Here is a 13,739-nt window from a genome sequence, read left to right as displayed (position 1 = left end):
ATCATCTTCAGTTCTGCCAGTTGAAATCCTTTTATTAGTTCAACTTCATCATCTTGCTCTACAGTTCGATTTATAATAAAATTTTTCTCTGGTGATATATTTTCTTTACTATATTTCTACAGCCCATAATACTCTTTTGAATATGTAATTATTCATCTCTGTATCACAAGTATTTTTTTGCCTTTGATTATTTTATGTGTTTTGTAGGATGGAAAAGAGCTCCTGGGAAACCCAGGAGAGGAGAATGAAAGAACAGTACCTTATGGCTATCTCAGATAAAGATCAGCAGCTCAGTCATCTGCAGAATCTTATGAGGGAATTGAGATCTCCTTCCTCCCAGACTGAGGCCCTCAAAGTACAGTACCAAAGACAGGTGGGTAATTTCAGTGCTGGTTGCTACTCAGAGGTAACCACCACCCAGGAAGCATCAGCTTCCTGCAAGCCAAATGTCCATCTGCCACTCTTAGGCAAGCTGTCTTGTGATTTCTATGAGGTGGACAGAGTTCATGGAGGGAAGGGATTAAGCATGAACAGCATTAGGAGGGAATTTCATCAGTGTTTGTACCCTGGCAGGCATCCCCAGAGACATCAGCATCCCTAGATGGATCACAAAACCTAGTTTATGAGACAGAACTTCTTAGGACTCAGCTCAATGACAGCCTAAAGGAAATTCACCAAAAAGAATTAAGAATTCAGCAACTAAACAGCAAGGTAAGTGTTTCCTGCTAGAATGGAATTCAGTTTCTTATTTCCATGACCAGAAGCCGGGAGGTAAGTAGAAACTGATTAAGCCTAATTTGTAGCTGTAGCATATCTCAGGATACAGAAGATTTACTTTTCGTGGGAGTCTGGGTTGCTCCCCCCAAAGCATTGGACACAGGGCCATTTCCTTTTCCTCATCCTTGGAGCATCCTTGGGAATGATTTGAAGAAATCTATTCAGTAAGAATAAAAAGAAAAATCCAACTCCTTTAGGAAGCTCCCCAGCATTGTACTCCTTGTTAGTAATATTAAGGTATCTCCCTACAAATCCTCCCAACACCTTCCTCTCTGTTTCTCACCAGTGTGCAATAGTAAAATGTCTCAGGAAGAAGAAAGCTTTTCAGATGTGATTAGATAGCAGGGATAGAGGTGAGAGGTCTGTTCTTCATCACTTCATTTGTAGGCTTCCTCACTGGTGTCTAATGTTCTTTAACTAAAGAAGCCATCTTTTTCCCAAATCCCAGCCATGCTCATCCACACACTATAAGGAAGCATAGTGGGATAGATGGGATGTCTGTCTGTCTGTCTGTCTTTCTTTCTTTCCCCTTCCCTTCCTTTCCTTTCCTTTCCTTTCCTTTCTAATTAAAAAAAAAATTTCTTAAAAATTTTAAAAAATATTTTTTATTTAATTGTCAGAAAGAGAGAGAGCATACAAGCAGGAGGCAGAGAGAAGCAGGCTCACTGTTGAGGAAGGAGCCCAATGTGGGACTTGATGCCAGGACCCTGGGATCTAGACCTGAGCTGAAGGCAGATGCTTAACCAACTGAGCTATCCAGGCATCCCTTAAATTTTTTATTTTTAATGTTTTTTAAAATTTAAATTAAATTAGCCAATACTTAATACAACATTAGTTTCAGATGTAGTGTTCAACAATTCACCAGTTACGTGTAATACCCCTGGGATGTATTTCTATATGGAAAAGCCACTTTGCCGTCTCGTCCCTAGAGCCAGTCTCACCAAGGCATGATTAAAGAAAATTATTCTTGGATGCCTTCTCACATCTCTGTTCTCTCTCCTCATTCATTCTCTGGCTTCTCTTCTCTGTTCACTGCCTCTCCTCCCCTCCCCACTTATGAATGATTATACTCCCTGTTGCTCTCTGACCAGAGTATTCTCGAGTGGCACCTCCCTAGTTCTACCTTCTTCAGAGGAACCCAGTTATGTTACTATATTATTATATCTATAGGTATATATAATATATTATTACATTATATTATTATTCTGTTAGAATGAGAAGGGATTTAAAAGGTCATTTAGACTCTAGAGTACAAAAATTGGCTGTTAGGAAAGCTATGAATGTCCAAAAATTTATATACAAATTGTTGTGTGTATGGGGATGTGTGTGTTTAAGTTTATCATCATGAGAACTCATCAGTTCACCGAGGGATCTATGATCCAAAAATGGTAAAGATAGGCTATATCACAGATAGGGAAACTAAGGCCCAGAGGTATTAAGTAATTTGCCTAAGGTATTAGGAGGAGGTCATTCTGAGATAAATATGATAACATATTTGGAAAAGCATGGTACCTAGCTTATGTAGAAGGTATTTATTAGATGTTAAATTTAGCTAATTGACATTGAAGTATCAGAAGCTGATAAACACTCAACTTTGGCAGAAAAATTTACATTTTTAAAAATACATTTTTTGATCCAAATGAATGGATAAAACTATAGACCCTTTATTGGGATAATTGTCTGGGAGTTTTCAAGGGTCCCCAGAGCAGCTTTTATACAGTTCTCATTCTTTCCATAATTAGATCTCATCTCAGCCTTGTTACATTTGCTCTCCTGAAAATCACTGTAAATTACTCTGGGCATTTGTCTTTTATTAATCTCTTTTAACCTGAAATTTAGGGCTATTAGTAGTTGAGGAGGTCATTTTAGTGCATAGAAACTAAAAATCTTTTAATGTAAATGTTTTATTGAAGTAAAACATATAAAAAGCATACAAATCATAAATACACAGCATATTTTCGCAAAGTGAAGGCACCTATATAACCAGCACCTAGATCAAGAATCAGAACATACCAGAACTCCAAAAGTCCTTCATGTCCTTTTCTATTTACTGCTACACTGTTAGAACTACAGATGTGTGGAATCATATCTTCTGTCTTACATTACTTCATTTATATTGTGAGATTCATCCATGGTTTTGTAGATTGTGTGATTTTTTCCATTCTCATGCTATATAGCATTGCACTGTAGGCATATACCATAGTTTCTCTATTCTGCTGTTAAAGGACTTTGGGGTTTTTCCAGTTTGGGACTGTTGCAAGTAGTGCAAGTAATGTTTTTACAAAACAAAATGAAACAGATTTGAAATAGGAATTATGTAATATATAGTAAAGAGTCTAGTTTTGGGAAACTTTTAGTTTCAATTATATGTATTTATATACTAGGTTTTGGGTCATAAAGTTATGTTTTCTTTAACAGCTTTATTGAGATATACTATATATATATATCACTTAAAGTATGTGAATACTACTTTGGGTCACTGTGATTCTGGGTGTGAAAGAGTTCTTCCTTTAGGCATCTCTATCACTAGTGTCATTCATTCATTCATTCATCAAGCAAATAACTATTATTTGCCTTCTATGAGCTTGGCCATATGTTAGTATACATAGCAGCCCCTCATGGAGCATATCATCTAATGAGCTTAGAGCTTCACTCTAAATGGGTCCCAGCTAATTAGGAGAATTGCTTCTTGGGCCGTAGAATGGGATTGTTATAGATGGACTATTAGCATAGAATGCTCCTCTCTAAACCACGCCCTCATTCTTTCTGTGGATGCTCAGACTGTATATATATATATTTCTGCCAGCATGGTTGGTGGTCTGTATATAATGCAAACTTAAAAACTTATAACCTAAAACTTAAAAACGGAAGAGGAATGACTATTGATATAATGCAGTCTAGGTTAGTCCCTCCTATTCTGTTTTTAAGTGTAGATATGATGAAGCATAAAGTTCATGAGCTAGAACAGAGGTGAGCACACTCTCCCTTAAAGGCCCTATGGTAAATATTTTCGGTCTGTAGGCTATGCTGCCACTATTACTACTTTCAGCTTTGTGGTTGTGTCAAAAAAGCAGCTGTAGGCAGTGCATAAACAAATAGAGCGGTCATATTCCAATAAAACCTTGTTTCCAAAAAAATGTAGTAGACCCTGGATCATTGTTTGCCAACACCTAAACTATTAGGATCTGTCTAATCCTAAACAGAGTAATGCAAACAGTATAAAAGGTGGCTTATATGAGGGTGGCTTATAAGCAATTAGATTTCTCCAGTTAAGGGGATTTTGCTTCCAATGAGCTTTACAGAGCTATCCTTTCTCCTCTAGATTTGTAAAAGGAAAATAGTGTTGTATTTTTCAATACTGAGAGATTGTTTTTGCTTTTGTTTTGGGGTTTTTTGTTTTTGTTTCTTTGGTACCATTTGGTGGCCAGGAAAATTAACTTTTGTTTGTTAGGAGATCATATTACTCTCTCAGAACCCAGTAGTTTTCATTTACCTGTCTTAAGATTAGTATTGCTTCTCAAACATTTATATTCTTTTCTTTACTAACGCTCATACTCCCATCCAAAGCCCATAACCTGCTTCACTGCCCTTGCTGAACCTTCAGTTGGGATGCCATCTCGGAGTAGGTAGAGCTCTAGACTTGGAAATGAGAACCATGCTTGAGCCCTGGTCTGTCATCTGTTAGCCACATGATGTTGGACAGGTCACTGCTCATTTCTTTTTTGTTTGTCATTTGTTTGTTTGTCAATTTTTCTTCAGAGGTAAGTTTATTCATTCTGATTGTTTATTTGGCTATGCAAATATTTTTGTTATCCCATGTGTATTTATTTTTTTCTTGAAAATTTGTATTTATTTACTTTAGTGAGAATGAGAGAGAGAGAGAAAGAAAGAAAGAGAGCAGGAGCATGAGGGAGGGGCAGAGGGAGAGGGAGAAACAGACTCTCCCTCTGCGCAGGGAGCCAATGCCCCAGGACCCTGGGATCATGACCTGAGTCGAAGGCATAGTCTTAACTCACTGAACCAGCCAAGTATCCTCATGGGAATTTCTTCTTCTTCTTTTTTTTTTAATAAAAATTTTATTTATTCATTTGACAGACAGAGATCACAAGTAGGCAGAGAGGCAGGCAGAGAGAGAGGGAAGCAGGCTCTCTGCCGAGCAGAGAGCCCAATGTGGGGCTCGATCCCAGGACCCCAAGATCATGACCCAAGCTGAAGGCAGAGGCTTAACCCACTGAGCCATTCAGGTGCCCCCCATGGGGATTTCTTGTTTTAGTTTTATGTATACATCAGATGTCCTTCCCAATCAGTCAGAGTATCTAAAAAAATGTATCTTCTTCTCTCTGAACATTGAGTCAACTTTAAAAAAAAATTTTTTTGATTCAAGTTAGTGACCATATAGCATATTATTTGTTTTAAAGGTAGAATTTAGAGATTCATCACTAGTTGCATCAAACACCCAGTGTTTCATTACATTAGTGCCCTCCTTAATGCTCATCACCCAGTTACCCCACCCCCACCCATTTCCCCTCCAGCAACCTACATCAACTTTTTTACACAAATATTAACCCAAAATACTTACAAAAAGATTGAACATGCATCCAGTTACACCAGTTCCCCTTCACATAACGCATACAATCCTGCAGTAGGTACTTCGGAGAGACATCTCTATGGTTGTTAACGTTTCCAGATGTTAATCATAACTAGAACTTGAAACTTGACAGCCTACAAGTGATGTCATTAGAGGACTGAATTCAAATCACTGGGTAGGAGCTACAATGGGAAAATTTTTCACTCAATATAAAAAATAATCTTCTGGGGGCACCTGGGTGGCTCAGACGGTTAAAGCCTCTGCCTTCGGCTCAGGTCATGATCCCAGGGTCCTGGGATCGAGCCCCACATCGGCCTCTCTGCTCGGCAGGGAGCCTGCTTCCTCCTCTCTCTCTGCCTGCTTCTCTGTGATCTCCGTCTGTCAAGTAAATAAATGAAATCTTTAAAAAAAAAATAATACCTGTTTTTAACATGGTAAGAGATGGCCTGGGCTGCTTAGTCAGGAGGTGACAAACCCTGATGTTACTCAGGTAGTAAAGGAAGGTCCTGTTTTGAGTGATTACAGTATTTCCACCTGTGAGAGTGTGTGCTGCACCCAGTGTAGTTTCTTACACATACACAGGCGATTTAGGGTTTCTTCTTTTTTTTTTTTTTAAAGATTTTATTTATGTATTTGACAGACAGAGATCACAAGTTAGGCAGAGAGGCAGGCAGAGAGAGAGGGGGAAGCAGGCTCCTCACTGAGCAGAGAGCCCAATGTGGGGCTTGATCCCAGGACCCTGAGATCATGACCTGAGCTGAAGGCAGAGGCTTAACCCTCTGAGCCACCCAGGCACCCCTAAGGGTTTCTTCTCTTGCCCCTTCCCCCACCCACATATTGCAGTTTCTTTTTCTACTTTCCTGGTAACTTGTAACTCTATAGTATTGAAGAGTCTGCCCAGTACTAAGGCTGTACGAATTTCTACGTGACAGCTCTGTCTCATATAGACTTCTAAGGATGATAGTCCTTTGTTAGGAACTTCATCTTGGACCCATGCTTTCTCCTCTTATACCTAGGATAGTTTATGCCCTTGGATTGCTTGTGGGGTTCTGCTTTCTGGTTTCCCAGTTGGTGTACTACGCACCACAAATAAAGTTTCCTACTACTTTTCCAGAATTGTTTTCCCTTTTGGTTGGAAATTCTGAGTTTCCTCACTTACAAGGAACACACAATGCTGGTGTTACCATTATTGAAGTAAAGGTCTTATATTAAAAACAATTAGAAGTTTGAAATTCAGGAGCGTCTTCTGAAGCACTGCTTATTTCCTCTGTTTCAGTTCTCTCAACTGCTCGAAGAGAAAAACACCCTTTCAGTTCAGCTCTGCGATACCAGTCAGAGTCTCCGTGAGAACCAGCAGCACTATACTGAGCTTTTTAATCACTGCGCGGTCTTGGAGAAGCAGGTCCAGGAGCTGCAAATGGTGAGCAAGAAGCTGGCGAGAGGCTAGGGAATGTGTCAAGAGATTGAGCGCAATGGTAAAACATAAAGAGCAGCACAGAAGAGGCTGGTGCTGTAGGCTGATTAATTAGGTGTGATGGAAGAAAGTCAGAGAGAAGAGGAGAGCATTTGCTGAGATGGGAATAAGACCTAGAAAACTCAAAGAGTGAAGGGGGATGAGAAAGAAAAACATCAGTGAAATGGTGGGGGAGAAATCAAAAAGTGAATGGGAAACAGTGGTGACTGAGGCTTTTGGAACCCTGACGCTAAGACAGTGTGGATTTTGCATATGAAGCCCAGCTGTAGGAAGATTTGGCCCTCGGAAACAAAAGAGGCGGGGCTGTTGAGTGGTGGAGCAGAAGACTGGGAGTGAGAATTGTTATGGAGATGAATAGGCCTGGGAAGAAGGAGGTGGAATTGAACAAGGGAAGGGTCACAGCAGCTTCTGGAAAATGCATGAGCCTCTGCCAAGCAGATAAGCTTTTTTTTTTTTTTTAAAGATTTTATTTATTTATTTGACAGACAGAGATCACAAGTAGGCAGAGAGGCAGGCAGAGAGAGTGAGAGGGAAGCAGGCTCCCTCCAGAGCAGAGAGCCGGACGTGGGACACGATCCCAGGACCCTGAGATCATGACCTGAGCCGAAGGCAGCGGCTTAAACCACTGAGCCACCCAGGCGCCCCCAGCAGATAAGCTTTTAAGTGGTAAGCCTTTCAGCTTTTAAAAGGAGAGATTAAAAAATGAGAATCCGGGGACCACATCTAGAGTTTTAGGTTAGAGGTTAATCTCCTAGAGCAGAAGGTTCTCATTTCTGACTCTGCACTTGAAGAGGATGACATGGGGAACTGTTCCTCCCTCTGAGGTGTCTCATTCACTCTGGTATTCAGTGTGTTATCATTTTGCCCACGCAGTTTCTTAAATGCTTTCATCACTGAATGACTAAACTTATTCTCCTAGGGGCCACTGAATATGGATGTTGCTCCAGGAGCTCCCCAGGAAAAGAATGGAGCTCACAGGAAGAGTGATCCTGAAGAACCGAGGGAGCCACAACTAAGGTAGGGGAGCAGCCCGCAACCTTGGCACGTGCACTGTGTGTACAGAAAGGGGTCACTCACACACACACACACACACACACCCCCACCCACCCACCCACCCACCCCATTAATCCTATGGTATTCAAATGAAAGATATGCACTCAGTCCCTAAAATCTCTTAAGGCATTTTCTGCAGCTTATTTCGACAGTTATGCTTTTAAAATATTCCTTTTTAAAATCTTTTACTTTTTCTATTTTTTGTGTTTGTACAAACTTCTAGACATTTTTCTGCTTTATAACCTTATGAAGACTTGGAATCCCTTGTATCAGAAACTGTGTTCTGCTGTCTACTGATGCTGTTTTTGTCCTTTCGTTTTGAAGTTTTTCGGAAGCCCAACAGCAGCTGTGCAGCACTAAACAGGAGATGAACGAACTGAGGAAGTTACTAGAAGAAGAACGAGACCAAAGAGTGGTTGCTGAGACTGCCCTTTCTGTGGCCGAGGAGCAGATCCGGCGGTAAAGGGCTGTGGGGGATAGCCTCTGTTCGCTTCTGATCCATTCTGATTACACTGGGCACATTTTAGGGACCAGGCTTGGGAGTAATTAGGATCTAATTCTCATTTTGAGATGAGTGCTGCAGCGTGTTTGGGGTCAAGACAAGCTGCATTAATCCAGCCTTAGCCCCTCTGTGGTGTCCTCTTTGGCCCTAGTGCAGAATGCAAATGTAGGCAGCCAATCATGTGCTGCCTGCCTGGGCTCCATACTGCCATTCTCGTGTTAGAGCTTCAGTCACATGGACTCTGTAGTGTATATGCAACTCAGTGAACTTATTTAAAAGCAGCCAAATATTCTAACCAATATTTATAGACATTTCATTTGTCCTTGGCCTAGCCTATAGGCTAGGTATATAGTATAGTTGACATACTGACCCACATCATGCCAGATGTGCTGTCCCTGGTCATGGCTACCCCCCAAAAGCTTACCATCCAGAGGAACAGACACAGAAGGTGTACTGTGCGGTCAGCCTGGCTCTCAGAGGGAAACTGGCAGGAGGGAACGAGGCTGTGCTCTGTCAGTTCTCCGTCCAGACTCACAAATCAGATTAAAGTGTTCTTTCTCTACAGGAGAAAACTCTGTGACCTGCAAAGAGAGGCCAGGAGTGTTAGGCTAATGGACATCCCTTCCTTTATATGGAGGAGTGAAGAGTTCCACCCTCCCTAGCACAATTAAAAAGTGCATCCCTACAGGCAAATGTTTGATCAGATGTGCTGTGTTACCTGCAGCCCCTTTGATAGAGTTTGTGTTTTTGTGAGAAACTGTTGAGCAGATAGGGCAGCTTCTTCATTAAGTGAAGTTCCAGTATTAAACAAATCAGCCAAAAATGAAGAAGGTAACAGTAGAGGTTGCCATTCAGTTTAATTCCAAGAACGCCACAAAAATCTTTCTTGGATGCCTTTGCCTACCAGCCTTTAGTAAATGAAAAAGAGTTTAATGCATGTTTCTCTACTATATTAGAAAAAAAGAACATGAGGTTTAGAGACAAACCTGGGTTTTAAATTCTGGTTCTACCTCTTACTTTCTGAGCCACAACAGGCAAGACATTTCACCTCGTTAAGCCTTACTTTGAAGACAGTCACACCAACGTCAAACCTGAGGGTTAAATGTATGCACAGCACCCAGTCCAGCATCTCTTACGTAATAGGCATCCATTCCCAGTAGTTATCCTCACCTTTTATTGCTGCTGAAAGAAACCACTCCACCTGTGCCCTTCTTGTGTGGAGGCAGGAGCTGTGGGAGCAGCCTTTGCTGTAAGTCTCTTGGGCTACATCACGTGGCAAGATGACAGGGAAGGCTTCACCTGAGCAGCTGCTTGTGCTGTGAACCAAGCCATGACTCTCTTCTTTCTCAACACAGGTTGGAGCACAGTGACTGGGACTCTGCTCGGTCTCCCCTCATTGGCTCCTGTGGCACTCAGGAGCAGGCACTGCTGATAGATCTTACGAGCAGCACTTGTCGAAGGGTAAGAAGGGGAGAAACATAAAGAGAGGAGACTATACTGTCACAAAGCGCTGGCTGTGTGAGGGCAAGGGGCCAAGGAAAAGGAAGGTGGAAGTCCAGGCACTGATGCGTCTCAGAGAGGAAGGGTATAGAAGGTTGGCAGAACCTAGTGGAACTGGCCAAGTGACCTTGACGGGACTTTCTCTCGGGATACCTTTTTCCTCCAGTGTTTGGAGGAGGGAAAGGGACATATCTCCGTAGGATAAGACTCTCTGACTTTCAGATTTTTCTTTCAGACCCGGAGTGGTGCTGGATGGAAGCGGGTTCTGCGTTCACTCTGTCATTCCCGGACCCGAGTGCCCCTGCTAGCCGCCATCTACTTCTTGATGGTTCACGTCCTGCTCATTCTGTGTTTCACAGGCCATCTATAAACTGAATTCTCACCTTTTTGACCTCTCCCCTCCGAACTTGGAATTCCTCTAACATCAAAACCGTCAGTTGTAGTAGAACAGTCTTCCCACTCATAGGTCCTCTCTCCAGCCCTCCACAGAAAGTGCCTGCACAGACAGAGGTGGATGTGAGCGCAGGGCAGAGCTGCAGGGACCGGCAAGTCTGCTTGCTTCTACTGCCCAGGCCTGAACACTTCTGCGTAATCTGAGGAGGCCACACAGTTGGTCGCTGAGCCCAGGATTTGTTCAAATTTTGCAGGGCCCTGATTTTTTGTGGTCCTGTAAAAAATGCTGAGGAATGTCTCTCAGCTTAGAAGGTGGTTCTAATAAACCTAATAATCTATAGTCCAGTATCATTTCCATTGATATTTTCTTTGCTTCGTTTACCTTGCATTTCCTCCTGCTTCAAAGGGAAGGTGGACCTGCCATAAAAAGTTCTGGGGAACAGTAGCTCATAGAATGGCTGGTTAGGTCTCTTGCAAAACAGGGTGTGAGCTGAAGAACTCCCCAGGGATTTTGGCTGCCAGATCATGGGGTAGGACAGCGTCTCCTTCCCTGGCTGCTCAGACATAACTGGAGTTAGAGCTGTGGTCCTGGACTATTAGGATAGGATCCTATCGTGTATGCCCTTGATCCCGTGTGTACTGAGGTAGTAAATGGCCCTGCCTTTCCCTTCTTTGAAAGGAAGAACTGGCTATGGACAGTGGGAATCAGCTTCTTGTCATTCCTCTGTTAACTGGGCGTGCCTCGAATGTGAGCCCTAAAGCAGTATACTTGGAGCTAGACCTAGGTGAGACACTGACGGCTACTGGAGGGATCTGACTGGTCTGATGACCATGCTTGGCTTCTGGTGGTACCCAGGTACTCTGCTACTGGGGACAGTTATTCCAGTTTCTCAGCCTGTAGTCATCTGCCCTCTGTGGTAATAAAGAGCTGAGGAAAGTGGAGGGTGAATATAGAGAAGACAAAATTTCTAAATGTAAGCCTGGGAGTCGCAGCCAGGACTGAATTCCTTTTATGCCTATTCCTTGCTGCCCCTTCCCCACCCTTTCCTGCTGGTTATTTTCTCATTATGCACATGATGTGTTTCCTGCCTGCTCTTACCATCCAAAGAAGAGTGAAAACTGGTAGACTGATTGATCTGCTGTGATCCTTTGTTCTGTGGTGACCAAATTCTTGGTCATAGCTACCCAGGAACTCTCCTGAACAACTGTAAAATAATAAAATTATTTTCAGAATCAAAAATTGTGGTGGTGTGTACATGCGTATGAATGGATGTATACAGGGGTGCTCATGTACAAGTACTTGCCTGCTGGAGAAGGAAAGTAGTAGATAGGGGGATGGGGGGGTGGGTCAGCCAGGATTGTATTCAGGGTTAGTGAACTCTACCTATTCAGGCTGCCTTCTCCCTGGCCAGCACCAGTTAATGGCTACATGTTGTCATTCTAGTCTTAGCCCCTACACCCCAGTGTGATGAAGTGGAATGAGGAAATTCTAATATTGAGCCAAGCAAACTGAGCCTTAGGGCCTGAGATTCATGCTGTTCATGCCTGGGCCTGAGAGAATGCTTATCTGTGTATACTGAAAACATTAGTAATGCCCCTAAGGATCCCTCTGAGTGGGAGTGGAGGGAGGGAAGTCTAATAAGGTATACAGCAGAATCAGCATTACTATTATTTTTATATTAAGTTGCTGCTTAGGAAGAGCTAACTTACTTTATTGAAGTACAATAAGTGAATTGCACTAAGGTTTTCTGACTTCAAAGCCCGTGCTATTTCTGTTGTACACCTCGCTGTCTCATTAGAAATGACATTGGGACATTTGCTAAGGAGAGATAGGGTTTCTCCATGTCATCTCTCGTTAAATTCTATGGTATCTCTAGAGAATTGTATCTGGAAGGTGGTGGGTCACAATATCTGGTCCGATTATTCCCATTTTTTTTAAAGATTTTTTTTTATTTGCCATAGAGAGAGAGGGAGTACACACAAGCAGGCAGAAAGGCAGGCAGATGCAGTGAGAGAAGCAGGCTCCCCGCCAAGCAAGGAGCCTGATGAGGGACTCAATTCCAGGACCCCGGGATCATGACCTGAGCCGAAGGCAGCGGCTTAACCAACTGAGCCACCCAGGTGCCCCTGATTATTCCCATTTTTGACACTGAATTAGGATTCTAAATCTTCTAAAAAGGTCTTATCCCCCTGTACAAATTGACTGTTCCTTAAAGTAATTTTGGTGCTGCCATCTGCTCTGAAGGGAGCCTGCTTTCCTCTCGCTCTCTCTGCCTGCCTATCTGCCTACTTGTGATCTCTCTCTGTCAAATAAATAAATAAAAATCTTAAAAAAAAAAAAGTAGGTCATGAAGTAGGAGAGATGAGTAAATAAACTACCACCACCCCCACCAAACTGGCAGAGAATCCTTAAGAAGTGACAAGTCTTATTATTTCTAATACAGAGATCATGTCCACTGTATCTTAGACCACTTTTATCTAGTCTCTGCTTGAGTCCATTGGGAAGTTAAAACTGAACAAATCAGATCAGAATTCCCTATCAGGGTTAGGAGAGATTAGGTCCGATAAGTAACAAACACTCCCAATTTTTAGTAGCTAACCCAGCAAAGATTACTGTTTAGTCTGTGTTGTCGTCACTCTCAGCTGGGGACCCTCAGTTGGTGACCCAGGCTGCTAGAGGAGCCATTCCAGAATTGCAGTTTGCCTTGGTGAACAGTGGGTACAAGAACATGGCAAAGCTTGCACTGGTTTTAAAGTCTCCTCCAGAAAGCGATGTATTTCACTTCTCACACTTAATTGGCCAGAATGAGTCACCTGAGCAAGTCTGACTTCAGGAGGGAAGGCAGGAGCAGCAAATCCTGAACAGTAATACAAAATGCCACAAAGACCTTCCAACATCTGATACTATCTCGTTTTTTTCAGACTTGCTTCTGCTAGCTAGATCCAAATCTTTCTACTAGTTAACCCAGATTCCTCACTACCCCCTAAACAATCTAAAATTTTCTGTCTTGCCTTTCCTCTGTGACTTATTCTCTACCATCATTCAACTGATCAATGTTTATTTGACTATCTGTGCAAATCCCAGTTTTAAGTGCTACGGGTAATGTAGAAGTGAGTTTCTTTTTAAATCTTACCCTTCAAAATCCACATAAAAATCACTTTTCCCATTAAGCCTTTCTTGATTACCCCACAGGAAATTATTTTTACCACAAATTTCTTTACCGTACAATATATAACTGCCCACCTATTTAGGACATGAATGCTCCTCTGCACCTTCTTTCCTGTGTTTTCTGGTTGAATGTTTTGTTTCCTTGACCAGATATAAACTCTAAGAGCAGCATTTTTTATAACTTCCCTGTGACTCTCAGAGCCTTGCAAAAGACTAGGCCACAAGCATTTAATCCTTTTTTTTTTTTTTTTTAAAGTGCCTAAGCAGAAGGAACTGACTCAAA

General features: G+C 42.2%; 1 protein-coding gene across 4 annotated transcripts in view; it reads left to right on the top strand.

Moving 5' to 3' along the window:
- GOLGB1 (golgin B1) overlaps positions 1-11,527 on the top strand; it is a 123,792-nt gene extending 112,265 nt beyond the window's left edge. For all 4 annotated transcript variants that reach the window (XM_046001731.1, XM_046001730.1, XM_046001729.1 and 1 more), the window contains 7 exons: positions 208-373; positions 574-711; positions 6,642-6,785; positions 7,759-7,856; positions 8,217-8,351; positions 9,750-9,855; positions 10,130-11,527. In XM_046001731.1, the coding sequence (XP_045857687.1) occupies positions 208-373; positions 574-711; positions 6,642-6,785; positions 7,759-7,856; positions 8,217-8,351; positions 9,750-9,855; positions 10,130-10,264 (922 nt within the window). In that variant the 3' untranslated portion in view covers positions 10,265-11,527. The remainder of the gene's footprint in view (positions 1-207; positions 374-573; positions 712-6,641; positions 6,786-7,758; positions 7,857-8,216; positions 8,352-9,749; positions 9,856-10,129) is intronic.
- The last annotated feature ends 2,212 nt before the right edge of the window (positions 11,528-13,739 follow it).

The sequence above is a fragment of the Meles meles genome, chromosome 4 (assembly GCF_922984935.1).
Source record: "Meles meles chromosome 4, mMelMel3.1 paternal haplotype, whole genome shotgun sequence".
Lineage (NCBI taxonomy): Eukaryota > Metazoa > Chordata > Mammalia > Carnivora > Mustelidae > Meles > Meles meles.
Note: the sequence above shows the minus strand (reverse complement) of the source record. Positions and strands in the feature narration are given on the sequence as shown.